At 40.5% G+C, this 19,226-nt stretch overlaps 1 protein-coding gene across 1 annotated transcript; it reads left to right on the forward strand.

The window, feature by feature from the left end:
* Positions 1-9,866: 9,866 nt before the first annotated feature.
* LOC129652705 (upstream-binding factor 1-like protein 1) lies at positions 9,867-16,708 on the forward strand. Its single transcript, XM_055581607.1, has 3 exons — positions 9,867-10,020; positions 11,744-11,851; positions 14,131-16,708. Exon 3 carries the CDS (start codon positions 14,262-14,264, stop codon positions 15,519-15,521), a length of 1,260 nt encoding a protein of 419 aa, XP_055437582.1. The 5' UTR covers positions 9,867-10,020; positions 11,744-11,851; positions 14,131-14,261; the 3' UTR covers positions 15,522-16,708.
* The last annotated feature ends 2,518 nt before the right edge of the window (positions 16,709-19,226 follow it).

The raw sequence follows: 19,226 nt of genomic DNA on the forward strand, positions 1-19,226 counted from the left end.
ATAATAAAGAAAACCTGAAGAGATAGTTGCTGAAACTTAACAGACAATATAATATTTCTTTCACAAATTGTCTATTATTTTATAGTCAATGTTGTATTGTACAAAACAATGACATAATGTTTAACTCCACAACCTAACATCAATATTTCTACTGTGCATACATATTGAATAATAGAATGAGAAGGTATGAGGTTATATGCAAGCAATGAGGATCAGGAGTCTTAGAGAAAAACCAATGACAGCTATTGTGTGTGGAGTTACAGACAGAGAGAAAAGCAATAGTGTGTAACCTAAACAGAATAACAAAACAAAAAATAAACAAATAAAAATATTCTGAAGGAAAAATTTCATGCAGAACTGAATGAAAAGAATAAAATGTGAAAGAATTTTAGTTCAGTGAGGTTGAGAATACCTGTCAGAGACTAGAGGGCTATCTCAGTGCAGTCAGTGGTATTTGGAGGAGACTGAGTGTGTCCTGTGTTGAAAAATGGAATCTGAAGGACTCTGCCTTCTGAAGAAGTGCCACAGAGCAAATGCAGGCAAACTCAGACAGACAAGTAAATCTAGTGGGTGATGAGCCTGGATGGGTCAATGAAATTAGGACTATTGATTGTTCATGAAATGAAGGTATGAAATTCATGTTTGGGGAGTTCAATTATTTCCAAACAACAAGTTCATGGATAACAAGTGTAAACCATGGTGTGACTTCACCAGAATGAAATATGTAAAGACATATATATGAAACACACACATACACATATGTGTATGAATTTTTTTTTGGTTGTGACTTTGAAAATCAGTTTCCTATCTCTTGTTGACATTATTCATTAGTATTTTATTTGTAATATGTTAGGTAGATTTTGGAAAACTTCAATAACCATAGAATAATATTTCAGAGTTTTAACTCTTTCACTCATGTATTTGCTTATTCATTCACCTTTTATTTATTGTGTGCCACGTTCTAAGTGCTGAACTGGATAGTGGGAACAGAGAAGTAAATAAGGCAAAGATTGTGCTTACTTTCTCAGAATCTGCAGTCCCCTAGTAAAATGCACCTAGGTATTTAAAGAAATTCTGTTGAATATTATGATAAGATGGTATCTCACCAGAGAGTATGTTTTAATAGAAACTAAGTTGAGCTGTACAGTCAGGAAAAACTCCCTGGAATCTATTGATGAGCTATGATATGGTGGATGACTAGGGTTTAGTGAAAAGTCTAAATGTTTGACAAAGAGAAAGGGTTTCACAATGTCTATCAAATACATGAATCCACACAGGTAGGTCACACTTGAAGAAAACTGAGATATTTCTTTAGTTTATGAGGCTGAAAAATATACCATGTCATTCTTCTACTCAAATATGTTTCAACTATGCAAGGAAGACACATTTCTTACAGTGTACATGAAACTTATGGCATGCCACTTTTATTCTAATAAAACTATTATATGTAAACCGAACATCCACTGATTATATTTGAGAAATGCTCCACAACGGTTTTTATTATTAGATAACTTAATTAACAAAGTTATACTTTCAACCTGGTTATGCTACTTTATAAACACACAATCATACTGTTCCATTAAATCACAGTGAGATCAGAGACAGACAGGTATCATCCTGTAGCCTCACGTGATGTTTCAGGGCTGTATTTTCCTTAGACAAAAAGTCACCAAATAAACTGTCACAGAACTTGGCAATTCATGGAGACCTAAGGCAACAGAAAACTCCAGATGGAAGAGAAGGAGGAAAGAAGGAAGCTATATATGAGGGGTCCTCTGGGAACACCAGAAGCTCACAGCTCCATTGTCAGAATCCAGAAACAATCCAATAAGCTGGGGGGCAGAAATTAATGATTGTTCACCTTCATAGAAAAAAAGAAGAAATGCTTCTTCAGAATCAATTCTGATAGCGGTATCACTTGTCAAGCTGTTTGTACAGACTCCCACAGTCCAGTTGGAGGAGTGGGTCACATCCGCCTTTCAGTACTGCCTCCGGGAAGTGGAAGGCCTGAGCTCCCTACACCACAAGAGTCTCTTCACTCTGGTCTGTCTGGACTTGCCATGGCAGTCATCTCAGAAAGGCTTATATTGTGAGTGGTCATTGTCTGAGTCAGAACGTTATCCACTGCAGAAAGAGCAAGTATCAGACTAGCATGTGGGATTTTCATGCCCTGAGAGGCAGAGGGTCTCTACACAAGGAGTCTTTTCATTTTCTTTCCTCCAAGAAAATAGGAAATGAATACAAAAGGGAGTTCAAACATGTGCTTCTATGAAGAACAACAGCTATTATTATATCTATAGCACATGGAAACTCCTTAAATCATGTAGAAAATGTAAATATAGATATATCATGAACTCTGTGAAATCTGGCAATGTCAAAGTCTTGACATCTTACTTGAAGAACATATAAAATTTAATTTTTTCAGTACTTTAGTATTTTACACTTTTCAGTACTTTACACAAAATGTATTTGTGTCATTTGTCTTTAATATTATTTAATATATAAACAACACTTTACTATTACATGGGTATTTTGGGGACTATAGTCTCACTTCTTAAGTTTTCAAAGTAAAAATATTTGAGGGAAATTCATCCATGTCTTATTCAAAATCTTTTGAGTGGATGTTCTGACCAGTCATGTTCACATACCCCTTGCCTTTCTGTTGTTTTGATGTTATCTAACAGCATTACATTATTCTGCCTAAGACAATTTTCGTCTATTTTCTCAAAAGTTAGTAATTATAAAAATAACAAATATTTGTGTACAGTGCATAACAAATGCAGCAGTAATATAGAACAAATGAAAAGCAAGCAAGGCCATATTTAAACTTTCAGGAATGAAATACACTGAATAACCGTACGTGATGGACTGCTACACTGACAACTGGCGCTTCTGTTAGAGCCAGGTAACCAGCTGATCCCTTCTTGCTGCCCTTCTTTCAGATTCAACGAAAAGTATGTGACAAGGCCACATGCCATTTAGCATAAATTATAGTATAGAACTATAAATTCTACACTTATAGAATTATAAATATTCTCTTATTTTCTGCTTACTACACATGATTGTCTATTCTGAAAATGGCTGGAATATGTACTCTGCTTCTCAATAAATGCATCATTTTAGTAAACATTTCTAATTTCAGTGTCAATAATACGGAAATGCTACAATGATAACTGTAATGTTCGTATCTTAAATCACCTTTTCTGAACTTGACTGACATCAGCCTTTTAATCTTTAACTTTATAATCTTTAGTGTATGAAGTCATTTTTTTTTTCGGTGATCATTGTTCTCAATAGATGTAGTAGTCTTAAAATGTTAATAAATAACAGCTTATGCACACAAAAAGCATATATTAGCCTAATGGCACCCCACTTCAGTACTCTTGCCTGGAAAATCCCATGGATGGAGGAGCCTGGTGGGCTACAGTCCATGGGGTCGCTAAGAGTCGGACACGACTGAGCGACTTCATTTTCACTTTTCACTTTCCTGCATTGGAGAAGGAAATGGCAACCCACTCCAGTGTTCTTGCCTGGAGAATCCCAGGGACGGGGGAGCCTGGTGGGCTGCCGTCTATGGGGTCGCACAGAGTCGGACACGACTGAAGTGACTTAGCAGCAGCAGCAGCCTAAAGTACCTCTTTAAAATATCTTCTTTATTTATTTATTTATTTATTTTTAAATAGGGAGGAGGGAGGAGGGTTCTGGATGGGGAACACATGTATACCTGTGGCAGATTCATTTTGATATATGGCAAAACCAATACAATATTGTAAAGTTAAATAAAATAAAATTTAAAAAAATAAAATAAATAAATATCTTCTTTAAATGAGGGAAATACAGTTTGTTCAAGAAGAGGTTCTGGGAGAACACAGTAACTTCAAGTGAAAATATGAAATAGAACTTTCTTTAACTGTTGTTCAGTCACTAAGTTGTATCCAATGCTTTGCAACCCCCTAAAACTGTAGCTCACCAGGCTCCACTGTCCCCCATTGTCTCCCAGAGTTTGCTCCAATTCATATTCATTGAGTCAGTGATATTATATAACCATTTCTTCTGCTGCCCCCTTCTCCTTTCACCTTCAGTCTTTCCCAGCATCAAGGTCTTTTCCAGTGAGTTGGCTCTTTGCATCAGGTGGCCAAAGTACTGGAGCTTTATCTTCAGCAACAGTCCTTCCAATAAATATTCAGGGTTAATTTCCTTTAGGATTGACTGCTTTGATACACATAAATAAACTCAAAATGGGTTAACAACCTAAATGTGAGACTATATACTATAAAACTCTTAGATGAAAACATAGAACACTCTTTACCATAAATCATAGCAAGATATTTTTTTTTGAGCCTTCTCTTAGAGTAAAGGAAATTTTTAAAAAAAGCAAATAGAATCTAATTAAACTCAAAACCTTCTCCACAGCAAAGGAAACTGTAAACAAAACAGAAAGAAAACCCACAGAATTGGAGGAAATATTTGAAAAAGATGAGACCAACAATAGATTTGTTTCCAAAAATTTATAAAGAGCTCATTTGGCTATATATATATATATATATATATAAAAGTAAAAAATTGGCAGGTGGCCAAAATAGAGATTTCTTCTAACAAAACATGTGAATGGCCAAGCAGCACAAGAAAAGATTCTTGACATCAATATTTAACTGGAGAAATGCAAATCAAAGCTACAATGAGATCTAACCTCACATGAGTCAGAATGACCATCATCAAAGCTACTACAAAAGGTAAACTCTGGGGAGAGTGGTAACTCAGCATTGAGACTGCTAACATGTGCATGATCATGCCCTCCTGAGACATGGATTCAGCCTGGGACCAGAGCATGCAGGCCCAGTCACTCAGCGCTTTGTGCAATAAAGTTTATTAAAGTAACAAGGATGGAGAAGGCTTCCAGCAAAGTCACTGGAAGAGGCAGGAGAGTGTCTGCCTCACTAGTTTAAGTGGGGCCTTATGTACTTCTCAGCCGGCTACTGAAAATAGATAAAAAGAAGACCTCAAGGTTGTAAGAGTTCCACCAGACCCTTTCCCAAGGCACACATCCAGAGATAATTTGGCATAAGATTAGCCGAGGAGAACAGTAATGGTCAATGTCTCAGGGGTATGAATCTTGAGAAACAGGTTTCCGGGCAAGACTGTTACAATTATAATCATTAACATAAAGCCAAAGAAAAGCATTTCCACCAGTAAGACACTGTGCTGTGTGAACATTAGTTCCTAGAGAGGCCAGTTCTCAGGCAAGATACCTTGTAGCACAAGGCATAAGGAAAGCATGAGTGAGAATGTTCACCTCCCCCTAAAGGCGACCTGGATGCCTAAACTTTAACTCTCTCAAGAGTGTGCAGAAAACGGAATCTTCCTGCTCTATTCATGGAGATATACATTGGTAAACCACTGTGGAGAGCAGTTAACGTCTCCTTAAATAACAAGAATAAAGCTGCCATGTGATTCAACAACCCCACTCCTGGGCATATATCCAGGGAAAAGTGTGGTTCAAAGGATACATGCGCCTCCATGTCCATTTCAAGTGGTTCGCAACTGTCACAACATGGAAGGAACATAAGAGTCCAAGGACAGATGAATGGATGCAGAAAATGTGTCACATATACACAATGGAATATTACTCAGCCAATAAAAGAACCAAAAATGCCATGTGCGGCAACATGCAAGGAATTGGAGACTGTCATACTGAGTGAAGTAAGTCAGAAAAAGAAAGAGCAGTATCATATGATATTGGAACCTAAGAAAATGATGCAAATAGTTATTTATAAAACAGAATCACAGGTGTAGAAAAATAACATGTAACTTGGGGCTAAGAAAGGGTGAGGGATTAATTAGGAGACTGGGATTGACACATATACATTACTATATGTGAAGCAAATAATTACTAAGAACCTACTGCATAGCACAGGGAACTCGAGGGAATACTTGGACGTATACAAAAATTTTTTTTTCAAAAGACTTATTGTTGTTATTCAGGAAATAAATCATGTCCAACTCTTTGCAACCCCATGAACTGCAGGATGCCAGGCTTCCCAGTCCTTCACTATCTCCCGAAGTTTGTTCAAACTCATGTCCGTTGAGTCAATGATGTCACTCAACCATGTCATCCTCTATCACCCCCTTCTCCTGTCTTCAATCTTTCCCTACATCAAGGTCTTTTCAAATGAGCTAAAAATAAAACCTTAATGGTAATCATGGATAGAAAAGCTAATTTTTTTTTTGTCTTCCAGTAATATCTATTTTTAAGCCCTGCATCAAACATTTGTTCCATATGTGATTTTTAGACAGTAATATTTTACCCACAGTATGTCAAGTATCCTCTTTATAAACTGAGGGTAAAAATTAGTGAATATTGCTAAGAATACTAAAATGGTTAATCCATATATCAAGAGCTAATCCAATGCCTAAAAATAGTTTTCTTGGGGATGGTTTTGACCACAGCCTCCTGTACAATGTTATGAACTTCCATCCATAGTTCTACAGGAACATGGTCAAACAGCTGAGAAAAAAGAAGGAAAAGGCAAAGAGAAAAAGGAAACATATATTCATCTGAATGAAGGGCTCCAAAGAATAGCAAGAAGAGATAAGAAAGGTTTCCTAAGTGATCAATGCAAAAAACAGAGGGAAATCTAATGGGAAAACATAGAAATCTTCAGGAGATTAGAGCTATCAAGGGAACATTTCATGCAAAGATGGGCACAATAAAGGACAGAAATGGTATGGACCTAACAGAAGCAGAAGATATTAAGAGGAGTTGGCAAGAATACACAGAAGAACTATACAAAAAAGATCTTAGTGACTCTAATAGCCATGATGGTGTGATCACTCACCTAGAGCCAGACATCCTGGAGTGCATAGTCAGTGGGCCTTAGGAAGCATCACTGCAAATAAAGCTAGTGGAGGTGATGGAATTCCAGCTGAGCTATTTCAAATCCTAAAAGATGCTGCTGCTAAAGTGCTGGTCTCAATATGCCAGCAAATTTGGAAAACTCAGCAGTGGGCCACAGGACTGGAAAAGATAAGTTTTCATTCCAATTCCAAAGAAAGGCAATGCCAAAAATGTCCAAACTATCACACATATTGCACTCACCTCACAGGCTAGCAAAGTAATGCTCAAAATTCTCCAAGCCAGGCTTCATGAACCGAGAACATCCGGAGGTTCAAGCTGAATTTGTAAAAGGCAGAGAAACAAGAGATCAGATTGCCACATCCATTGGATCATAGAAAAGGCAAGATAATTCCAGAAAAATATCTACTTCTGCTTCATTGACTGCACTGAAGCCTTTGACTGTGTGGATCATGGCAAATGGTGGAAAATTCTTAAGGGGTTGGGAATACCAGAACACCTGACCTGCCTCCTGAGAAACCTGCATGCAGTTCAAGAGGCAACAATTAGAAAGGACATGGAACAGACTGGTTCAAAATTGGGAAAGGAGTATGTCAAGGCCTTATATTGTCACCCTGCTTGTTTAACTTATAGGCAGAGTACATCAGTGAAATGCCAGGCTGGACGAAACACAAGCCAGAATCAAGATTGCCTGGAGAAATATACTAACCTCAGATATGCAGATGACACCACCCTTATGGCAGAAAGTGAAGAGGACTAAAGAGACTTGATGAAAGTGAAAGAGGAGAGTGAAAAAGCTGGCTTACAACTCAACATTCAGAAAATGAAGATCATGGTATCTGATCGCAAAACTTCATGGCATAGATATAAGGAAAGAATGGAAACAGTGACCAATTTTATTTTCTTGGGCTCCAAAATTACTGCAGATGGTGACTGCAGCCATGAAATTAAAAGACGCTTGCTCCTTGGAAGAAAAGTTATGACCAACCTGGACAGCATATTAAAAAGCAGAGACATTACTTTGCCAACAAAGGTCCATCTAGTCAAAGCTATGGTTTTCCCACTAGTCAAGTATGGATGTGAGAGTTGGGCCATAAACAAAGCTAAGTGCCGAAGAATTGATGCTTTTGAACTGTGGTGTTGGAGAAGACTCTTGAGAGTCCCTTGCACTGAGAGGAGATGAAATCAGTCAATCCTAATGGAAATCAATCCTGAATATTCGATGGAAGGACTTGTGCTGTAACTGAAGCTTCAATACTTTGGGCAACTGATGTGAAGAAGTCACTCATTAGTTAAGACTCGGACTCCAGGAAAGATTGAAGGCAGGACGAAAAGGGAATGGCAGAGGAGGAGATGGTTGGATGACATCTCAGACTCAATGGACATGAGTTTGAGTGAGCTCCAAAAGTTAGTGAAGGACAGAGAAGCCTGGCATCCTGCAGTCCATGGGATCACAAAAAGTCAGAAACTATTGAGCGACTGAACTGAACTGAAGAGGTGGTGAAGGATCTCAAAGTTGAGAAAATGTAGGCCTAGCCATTGTCCCTGCTACTGTTAAGTCACTCAGTTGTGTCCAACTCTTTGAGACCCCATAGATGACAGCCCACCAGGCTCCCCCATCCCTGGGATTCTCCAGGCAAGAACATTGGAGTGGGTGGCCATTGAAAAGTGAAAGTGAAGTCATTCAGTCGTGTCTGACTCTTAGCAACCCCATGGATAGCAGCTTATCAGGCTCCACCATCCATGGGATTTTCCAGGCAACAGTACTAGAGTGGGTTTCCATTGCCTTCTCCTGCCATTGTCCCTGGAAGTCACTATTCATTATCAGTTTTTTAGGGCTCCCACAACACCCAACCCCACACGGGGTTGCTTAAAACCAGTGTATTCTCCGATAGATCTGGAGGCTGGAAATCAAGGTGTTGGCAGGGCTGTACTCCTTCCAAAGGCTCTGAAAGAATTTGTTTTTGTCTTTTCCAGTGCCAGGTGGCTCCTGGCAATCCTCAAATTATGACATTTAAATTGAATCTGTGCTTCCTTACAGGACCTTTTCTGGTGCATTTAAAACATCCTTTTTCTTTCTCTCATCAGGACACCAGTCAGCAGATTTAGGGTCCACTCTCTACCCTGGATGTTCTCATCATGGTACCTTCACCTCGATTATGTCTGCACAGACTCTATTCTATAAATAAAGTCACAGAGATACTGGCTGTTGGGACTTGGACATAATTTGGGAGAGGGTAAGGGGCACATTTTGGAGAAGGGGATGGCAACCCACTCCAGTATTCTTGCCTAGAGAATCCCATAGACCGAGGAGCCTGGCGGCTACAGTCCATGCAGTCACAGAGGGTCTTACACGACTGAGTAACTAGCATAATGGGTGCATTAACTCACTACTTCATGAACAGAAGGAAGGAATGTTGTCCTAAATTCAAGAGGTCTCAGATTTTTCTGGGGGAAGTAAAAACCTCAATATTTTTTCCTTGCTTTGTACATAGATTACATGCAGTAGAGAAAGAAATAGTTAAAGCAAGGTTTCAGATTTGCAAGATTTTGTCCAGTGAATTCCTCTGAAGTTTTATGAAGGTTAGAATTACTGGGTCAAAGACAAATATACTTTTTAAGGATTTGAATGCATATATACAAAACATCCTAAAGTCCATCTGCTGGTTGGATCTCCTTGCAATCAAAGGAACTCTAAAGGGTCTTCTCCTAACCACAGTTCAAAAGCATCAATTCTTTGGCACTCAGCTTTCTTCACTGTCTAACTCTCACATCCATACATGACTACTAGAAAAATTGAATTTAAGGAGAACACAGGATCCTTAAAATCAGAGAGGAATGCGTATTCAATATAAAATCAGTGATGAGGACTGGGACTTCAGTTGTGGATTCTATTAACATATAGAGATTAGAGAGATTTAGTGCAGTTAGTGCTGATTGGGTTTATCCAAGAGAACTGTGATAACCTAATCAGGAAGGGGCCTCAAGGGTCCTGATAGTCGATTTCAGATGCACTGTTTCTTCTGTTCAGAGTTGTTCTGAGTTGGCTGGACTGTGGACAGCTCTGAAAGTTACAACTGCTGACCCATCCAGAGAACACAGAACTCCTGACTAGATGGGGCTGATTTTCCTACCAGCATTGAGGAGACCAAATCTACAACTTTCTGGTGAGTAAATGGTTCTGAGTAGATGGATTCATATGTCTTTCCCTCAATAATTAAAAAGAATAATTTTAATTTAGCAGTCACAGGTTAAAGAATTTCTTAAGCAAATGAAAAATCTAGTTCATAAGAATTATGTTATTACTTAGAATTCACTCTGAAACTATAGACTTACCTTCAAATCATTGGAATTTGTGAATGAACATGAGTGATTCATCGAACTTATGATTCCTTGATATAAAAGGAAAATCTGAATTTCTTTTTTTTTTTCTTCCAGTTCTGCAACTCATTTATTTTTGTACTGGTCCCAGTTTTTAAAGAGTTTCTTCCCTTTGTATTTGGAAATATAATTATTCCTAAGATATAAGTTATTAGACATATAATGCCTTCTTGTAAATGAATTTAGGCCATTTTCACATTGACCATCATGTTAGTGCTAGAGAACTGGAGAATGAAAGGAGGGCAGGCAAGATGAAGGAGAAAATGATGGTTCAGTTCAGTTCAGTTTCTCAGTTGTGTCTGACTCTCTGCAACCCCATGGAATGCAGCACACCAGGCCTTCCTGTCCATCACCAACTCCTGGAATTTACTCAAACTCATGTCCATTGAGTTGGTGATTTCTTGATGGGAAGTCCTAGACAGTTTTTCCATTTAGCATGATACTTAAAATTTGAATGAGAAACTGTGCTGTAGAACATGAAGAGTAATATATTTGTAAGGAAAAGTTGGGATTTCTGCCTTTAAATTGTCCAGTAGCAATCCAGACCTGATGATGGCTCTCAAAACAACATTGTTAACACACCAAATACCTGAAAGAAGAAGAAATTCTGCACTCACTCTGATATAGAAGTGAAAATTTTTATTAACTTCAGTCATTGATTTTGAGGCACAATATATTAGAAGGCTGGCTTCCCTGGTGGCTCAGGGGTAAGAAACTTCCTGCTAATGCAGGAGACGCAGGTTCAGTCTGTGGGTCTCAAGGGCCCCTGGAGAAGGAAACGTCAACCCACTCCAGTATTCTTGCCTGGAAAATCCCATGACAGGAGCCTGGTGGGGCTACAGTCCAAGGGCTGCAGAAGAGTCACACAGGCCTCAAGGACTAAACAACAATATTAGATGGAGCTGTGTGTTTATTGATTGATGGATTTGATGAATTTGGCTGCATCAGATCTTTCTTGCACCTTGAGGGAGCTTTAGATGGGACATGCAAACTCTTAATCACCACACAGGAACTCTGTGTCTTGGCAGGTTAACACTTAGCTGTGGAATGTGGGCTCTAATTACCTGACGAAGGACCAAATGCAGGTCCCGTCCACTGGGAGCACGGAGTCTTAAGCACTGAACCTCCAAGGAAGGCCCAGAACTGATCTTATTGTAACCTGGAATTTGAATGTTTCCAAATGGGAAAACTTTTCTGATAGTAGAGCAAATCTGATATGATTGGGACTATGTTGATATGCTAATCAAAGAAATGGATTCCCCTTACATTAAGGTCACTTAAATTGAACAGTGACATTGTCAAAGAGAAAAGAAAATTCAATTGTTAGAGTTCTCAGAACTGAAAGTTGTAGTTAAACAAAGATTAACGTTATGCTTAAGAGTCATTTTTATTAGAGAAAGAAGGAACTGCGTTTTAACAGAATAAAATAGAACATTGAACATAAGTACCTTTGTTTAGTGTAGATAACTGCGTGTGATACACTGTGTGTGATATGTCATTTTTTCTCAGGTTGCTCTATCAGAGGCGGTAAGAAGACTCTTCTTGTGTGAGTGCAGGAGACATGTGCAGAGAAGGGCTTCCCCTGCCAGCGCCTGAATACCTGCGCCTCCTCCACAGGTCAGTGTTCCTATTTGTTCGTTTCTATGAGCTTCCGATGAGACATGTTTTGTCATCTTTATATCTCAGCCAAAACAGAATCCCTGGCTTATTGTGAAGTAGTGAAGTGAAAGTCACTCAGTCGTGTCCGACTCTTTGCAACCACATGGGCTATCCAGTGGATGGAATTCTCCAGGCCAGAATACTGGAGTGGGTAGCCTTTCCCTTCTCCAGGGGATCTTCCCAACCCAGGGATCAAACTCAGGTCTTCTGCATTGCAGGCGGATTCTTTACCAGCCGAGTCACAAGGAAAGGGTCTTGTTGTATACAGTTGTATTTAATATGCCTTATTATAATGTCTATTGACCTCCCCAGAAATGAAATATTGACCACTTAAACTCTTTTTCAATCCTTACATACACATGTTTACCCTTCTCCTCTCTTCATCTTCCCTTTGCACTTCTATGACATGTTTCTTACATGAATTATATCTATTACAGCTTTCTTAGATTAATTATATCAATTATCATCTCAATTGCACATTTAGTCTATGGCCTTCTGGACTTTTCTTAGAAGGGAGCTATGCTCAGAATCCTAAGGAGTGTTAGTGTTCTAGAGAAGATTGCATTCACAGTAACATTGAGCAGAAAGTACAGAATTCCTGTCTACATCCTGCGCTCCCAGAATAAGCAGGAGTTTTCCCCCATTATCACATTATGTCTCAGAGTGGTGTGTTTATTATGATTTAGGAACCTCCACTGACACTTCATTATCACCCAAAGTCTATGGTTTCACATTAGTGTTCACTCTTGGTGTTATGCATTCTGTTAGTTTTCACTGATATACAGTGACAAGTATCCAGCTTTATGATATTCAGAAGGGTTAGACTGCTGAAAGTCATTTGTGATCACCTATTCATCAGTCCCATCACCTTAACTGCTGGGAAGCAAAGTTTCACTGTCTTCATATATTTCTCTTTTTTTCATATATTCCTTTTTCCTGGAATGCCTTATAGTTGGACTCATGAAATATGTATGTTTTTCAGCTTAGATTCATTCACTTAGAGATATGAATAAAAGAATACCCCATGTCTCTTACTGGCTTGATCGCTCATTTCTTTTTAGAACTGAGTACTATTTCGTGGTCTTAATGTACCAGAGTTGCTTTATCCTTTCATTATGGTTGTTTTCAAGTTTTGTGATTATGACCAAAGTGGCTATAAACATCCCATTGCAGGTCTTTTTTTCTTTTTTATGGATATAGGTTTTCAAACTATTTGGGCAAATACAAAGGAGCATGAGTCCTGACTTACTTGGTAGGAGGATATTTAGTTTAGTAACAAATTGCCTTATTGTCTTTCAGAAGGCTTGTACTGTTTTTCATCGCCTTAGGAAATGAATCAAATTTCCTGATATTCCACCCTCTCAGTACTTGGTCCTTCTTTGGGATTTTGACCATTCTCGTCCATGTGCTGTGGTATCTCATTGCTATTTTAAAGCCCTCTTGCTTGTCAGGCATTTTTATTTTTAACTTCCCTTCCTTTTCTCTCATCCTTTGTCCCTTGAGTGATTCCCCAGGCTCTTGTTCATTTCTTTTTTTTTTATTTATTAAATTTTATTTTATTTTTTAACTTTACAATATTGTATTGGTTTTGCCATATATCAACATGAATCTGCCACAGGTATATACGTGTTCCCCATCCTCAACCCTCCTCCCTCCCCGTGCCATCCCTCTGAGTCATCCTAGTGCACCAGCCCCAAGCAACCAGTATCGTTCATTGAACCTGGACTGGCCACTCGTTTCATATATGATATTATTCATGTTTCAATGCCATTCTCCCAAATCATCCAACCCTCTCCCTCTCCCCCAGAGTCCACAAGACTGTTCTATACATCAGTGTCCCTTTTGCTGTCTCGTATACTGGGTTATTCTTACCATCTTTCTAAATTCCATATATATGCGCTAGTATAATGTATTGGTGTTTTTTTTTTTTCTTCTGGCTTACTTCACTCTGTATAATCGGCTCCAGTATCATCCACCTCATTAGAACTGATTCTTGTTCATTTCTATGTAAAACCCACTGTGGTGAGACTGAAAGGCAAGTTGGGTTCAGGCCTGAGGATTTTTAATTGTGAAAAGAAGCTTCATAATGCTCAACAGGACTCTCAACTCAGAGGTTGGGCTGGTTTTCATTTACATTCTTGAGGGTAAATGAAATGACAGAAGGGACGTATCTCAAGTGGACTGTGCTTCTCTCCTGTGTCACATAGGAGAGTAATTTTCCTTTTCTTTCTCCACAGAAACAGAGGATCGCACACACTGCAGGACTTCAGAAATAACTCACCTGCTGAATCTTGAGAGTGAAGCAGCTGAAGATTCCGCTGAGGTGTCTGAACTGCTGGGATCACATAAGTGTCCCAAAGACCTAGAAATGGCGATGCCTAAATGCCAAGATGACTGGTCCAAGGAAGACATTGTGCGGTTACTGGAAAGTATGGAGAAAAACATTCCATCCAGTGATGGGCACACATTCAACTCAACCCAGTCAGTGATGGACTGGGAAAAAGTAGCTTTTAAAGATTTTTCTGGGGAAATGTGCAAACTCAAATGGTTAGAGGTTTCCCATAAGGTGAGAAAGTTTCGCACGCTGAGAGAATTAGTCCTGGCAGCTAAGGAAAATGTTAGCAATCCTTCCAAAAAATACAAGAAAACACAGAAAACACAAGAAAACACCAGAAAACACAAGAAACATGCTTATTTGTTCCAGAAGTCCCTGACAGCTTACCGGCACATTTCCCAAGTGATGCGACCCCAGTACATCCAAAAACACCCCAAGATAAGCAACCAGGAGCTGACCAGGGTTCCGTCTGAGGAACACAGGAAGGTGCCTGAGCAGCTGAGGGTGAGACACAGTCAGGATCTTGAGAAAGAGAAAAAGGATATTAGGGAGAAAATAGCTCTGTTCAGAGCACAGCACCCTGATCTAGTCCCAAACCCTGAGAAATCTGGTGTCCCCCAAAGAAGTGAAATGAAAGTGCCAGAGAAGTTTCAGGAGAATGTTGAAAAAGTGAAGTCTCCCCCAGAAAAGAGTTTACCCATGCAGTGGAAATTCCACGGAGAGCCCAAGAAGCCCCCGATGAATGGCTATCACAAGTTCCACCAGGATCTCTGGTCGAGCAGGGAGCTGAAAGTGGTGCCCCCGAGGGAGCGCATGGTGGAGATCAGTAGACGCTGGCAGCGGGTCCCCCAGGACCAGAAGGAGCTTTATAAGAAGCAGGCGGAGGGACTGCAGACGCAATACAAGGTGGACCTTGATCTCTGGCTCAGGACTCTGTCTCCTGAAGAATATGCTGCTTACAGAGAGGCGACCTGTGCTAAGCGTAGGAACATGAGCGTGACGGGGGGCCCGAACCCCAAGATTAGAAGGATGGGTCTGCAGTCCCCATCATCAGGGAATCTGCAAGGCAGGCTTAGAGAGGACCCGGGGCTTCAGGCTCCAGAGTTAGCATCATCAGACACGATTGGAGAACATTCTCCTACCTCAGGGAGATCAGAGGAACATGAGGAAGAGGAGGAAGGAAGCCGCTGCTCAGCCCCCAGCACTGAGGATGCAGATGGACATTCTGAGCCAGAGGACCACGGCTGCAGCTCATCATCCTCAGGGGACTCCTGTGACTCGGATTTCAACTGAGTTTAGTTCACAACCTGAAGGGACAGAACTTTCCAGCAAAAGTCCATGGGCTCTTCTCTCTATGCTTTTTCATTGCCTTCCTTCTTTCCCTCCCTCTTCATACAAAGTGGGACCTGTTGGAAAGAAGGCATCTTGTGCTGTAATTTCTGGCCTCTCCATCTACCCCACGTTCACCCTGAGAAAAAGTCAAGGCAATGACACTTCGTGGAATAAACCCTGAACTGACACAGCTGTGGGGCCACCTGGACTAGACTTGAGCTCCCTGAACTGAAAAGGTTTGCTCTCCTCACCCTCTGCCTGTCAGACGTGTGAGGGGCTCCAGGGGTCTGTGAGCCCCTTCTCTTTGACCTTGTCCCTCAGGACTCGGGCAGTGAGCTGGGGAGGGAAGATCTGATTGACTGGAAGTAGGAGACTTCCTTAAAGAAAGCTGTCAGGCCCTGATGTCTCTGGCCCTTCTCTCTGAGGTGAGGAGCTGGCCCTTCCTTACCTTGGAAGTGGGGCCGGCATGTGGGCAGCAGCATTTCCATGTGTGTGTGCATCCCGTGAACTGTCCGTGAGATTTTCTCACTGATCAAAACCTCGAAATTAAAAATGTGTAACCCCTCCACCTGAATTAGGTTTTTCTTAAAACCAGCCTCCTCTGACCCAGTGGCCCTGAATTTTCAGGCCATGTCTGAATTTCTGCAGGTTTCTGCACCTACCCCTTCCTTCTGATCTAAGTTGTAAGTAAAACATGTTTTTTACCACAGACTCAAATTGTATTATATTAGGACTTGTATAGACTGTGTGTCAGTATTTTAGTTCACAGTTACTAAATTTTTTGGGAATTCATCTACCACTATGTGTTCTTTGGAAGGAATGATGCTAAAGCTGAAACTCCAGTACTTTGGCCACCTCATGTGAAGAGTTGACTCATTGGAAAAGACTCTGATGCTGGGAGGGATTGGGGGCAGGAGGAGAAGGGGACGACAGAGGATGAGATGGCTGGATGGCATCATCGACTTGATGGACGTGAGTTTGAGTGAACTCCGGGAGTTGGTGATGGACAGGAAGGCCTGGCGTGCTTCGATTCATGGGGTCCCAAAGAGTTGGACACGACTGAGCAACTGAACTGAACTGATGGCACATTTTTATTATTTTGGTTTATTGATGTATTTGAAAGTGTATTTAAAGCTAGTGCCATCTTATTAAACTTTTTTTTTCTAAACTTCCTGGCTATTTTCATTTTTAATTCTCATGGACAATTAGTATCACACAAGTATTGTTCTTGTATATGAAAATTGCTTAATTTGGAGACTTCCTCTTCATCCATGATGTCTTAGTGGAATATTTTATTCCTCATGAACATACAGTTGGGGAACTTACTGTAGAGCACATGGAAGTCTGCCCAATTTTGTGTGGCATCCTGGATGGGAGGGAAGTGTGGGGAAGGATTGGCACAGGTATGTCCATGGTTGAGCCCCTTTGCCCTTTACCTGAAATTACCAGAATATGATTACTTTTCTTTTTCTTTTTTTTTTTTTTTTTACAGATTAATTTCCTTATTTTTCACGGAGCTCAGTCTTCTTGCAGTGCAGGGCGTGTTTCCAGTTAGGGGGAGCTGGGGCTACTCAGTGCTCCAGCTTCTCCCTGGGGTGGCTTTCCTGGTTTTGGAGCACAGCCCTAGAGCATTGGCTCAGTAGTTGTGATACATGGGCTTTGGTGCTCCAGGGCCTGGGAAATCTTCTGGGATCAGGAATCAAATCCATGTCCCCTGCATGGGAAGGCAGATTCTTAACCACTAGACCAGCAGGGAAAACCTACCACAGAATTGTAACGGACTATACTCCAATACAAATAAAAAGTCTTTAAAGAAAGAGGCAGGAAAACACAAATACTAGATGAATATAGGCTAAAATTCTGAATTTTCTAATAGAAGAAGACAACATTGGTCAAAATACTAAAATATCTATTTATCTGTTGCTTCACCTATACATGAACTGGGAATAAAACTCCAGTCTTATAGGATCTAATTTAAGATTAAGATTTAGTGCTTCCAAAATGACTTGCTCACGGTTCATTCACGTCCACAAAATGTTAAGTGGATTTCTTTCCTCTTGGAAAATCTAAACATATCTTTTGGTTGAAAAGACTCACGGAGGAAAGCAGGAAGCACTGCCCAGTGCCTGCCAGACAGCTTCTCCCTTTTATCCTAGAAATGGGATTGAAATCAGGAGTCTAGTAACTCAATCCCAGAGATACTTCTGCCTCTTTGGCAGTGGGATCCAGGGGTTCCACGTCATTGGACCTTCCTTCCCAGAACCTGCCCAGCCTGCACTTCTGACCCCTTCCCTGTAGAAGGACAGGCAGCAGCAGAAGGAACACAGGGGTCAGGGTCTCACCTCTCAGGATTCTCAGGCTGCCATTTCCTCCTCCAGGAGATCTTCCCATCCTAGGGATCAAACCCAGATCTCCCGCATTCCAGGCAGATTCTTTACCCTCTGAGCCACCAAGGAATCCCGGGCTTGGCTCTTAAATACTCCCATGAAATAAAATGACTCTACTTTCAGTTGGTGACTCATGTTTTAGTCGACAGTTTCCATCTAATCCCTGGAACTCAGGTGAGTGGGGACAAGACACTGTGGGTTGGGAAAAGGTCTTGGAAGAGCAGCTCAAATGACAAAAAAATGAACAAACTAAAACATGGCAGATATGCTTTATTCAGTGATTTTACAGAAGATTGTAGCCAGAAAGGTGTCTTCTCAGGTGGCTCTGAGGAACTGTTCAAAAGTTATAAGGGAAGCCAGAGTACAGAAGGTCATGGGCTGAAAAAACATTCAGAAAGCATCAAAAGATTACTACGGATGATGGACATGTTACATCTCAAATTAATGATTTTCATGCTTTTATATAATTGTTATTTATATTTTTATAATCTTATTTGTTATTTTGGCTGTGCTGGGTCTTTCTTGCTGAGTGCAGCCTTTTTTGGTTGTGGCGAGCAGGGGCTACTCTCAAGTTGAAATGTGTTGACTTCTTTTGATGGTGTCTCATCTCATAGCATGGGACTGGCTTGTGGGTGTCAGTGGTCATGGCCCCCAGGCTCTAGTCGGGTGCTCAATAGTCTTGGTGCTTGGGCTAGTTGCTCCACAGTCTGTGGGGTCTTCCTGGACCAGGGGGTGCTGACCAAACAATTCTTAACCACAGGCCCCCAGGGAAGTTCCTTTTCATGCTTTTCTCTATGAAAAGAGGTAAGAATCTAGACTTATTGAAGTCATGTTTCTGCTTTGCATCTTAACTCCCTCAGGATACCATCCTGTTTTCCTCTCCTTGAATTCCCCTCAGGGCACACTCTTGTGGGGGCTGCAGTGGATAACAGCCTTTTTCTGCAACATCCTCTGTTTACTGAAATGACAAATGAAATATTTATCCCCAAGCAAAGGCTTAGGAGAAGACTGAAAGTAGAACTGAGTTGTTTTTCAGTTTCTTTGTCGTGTCTGTCTGTTTGTGACCGCAAGGAAGGCAGCATGCCAGGCTTCCCTGTCCTTCCCATCTCCCACAATTTACTCAAATTCATGTCCATTGGGTTGCTGATGTCATCCAACCATCTCATCCTTTGTCAACCCCTTCTCCTCCTGCCCTCAATCTTTCCAAGGATCAGGGTTTTTTTTTTTTAACATAATGGTATGCATTTAACGGTGTTTATGATTAGTTATTATAATTTTT

The sequence above is a fragment of the Bubalus kerabau genome, chromosome 5, assembly GCF_029407905.1.
Source record: "Bubalus kerabau isolate K-KA32 ecotype Philippines breed swamp buffalo chromosome 5, PCC_UOA_SB_1v2, whole genome shotgun sequence".
Classification (NCBI taxonomy): Eukaryota; Metazoa; Chordata; class Mammalia; order Artiodactyla; family Bovidae; genus Bubalus; species Bubalus kerabau.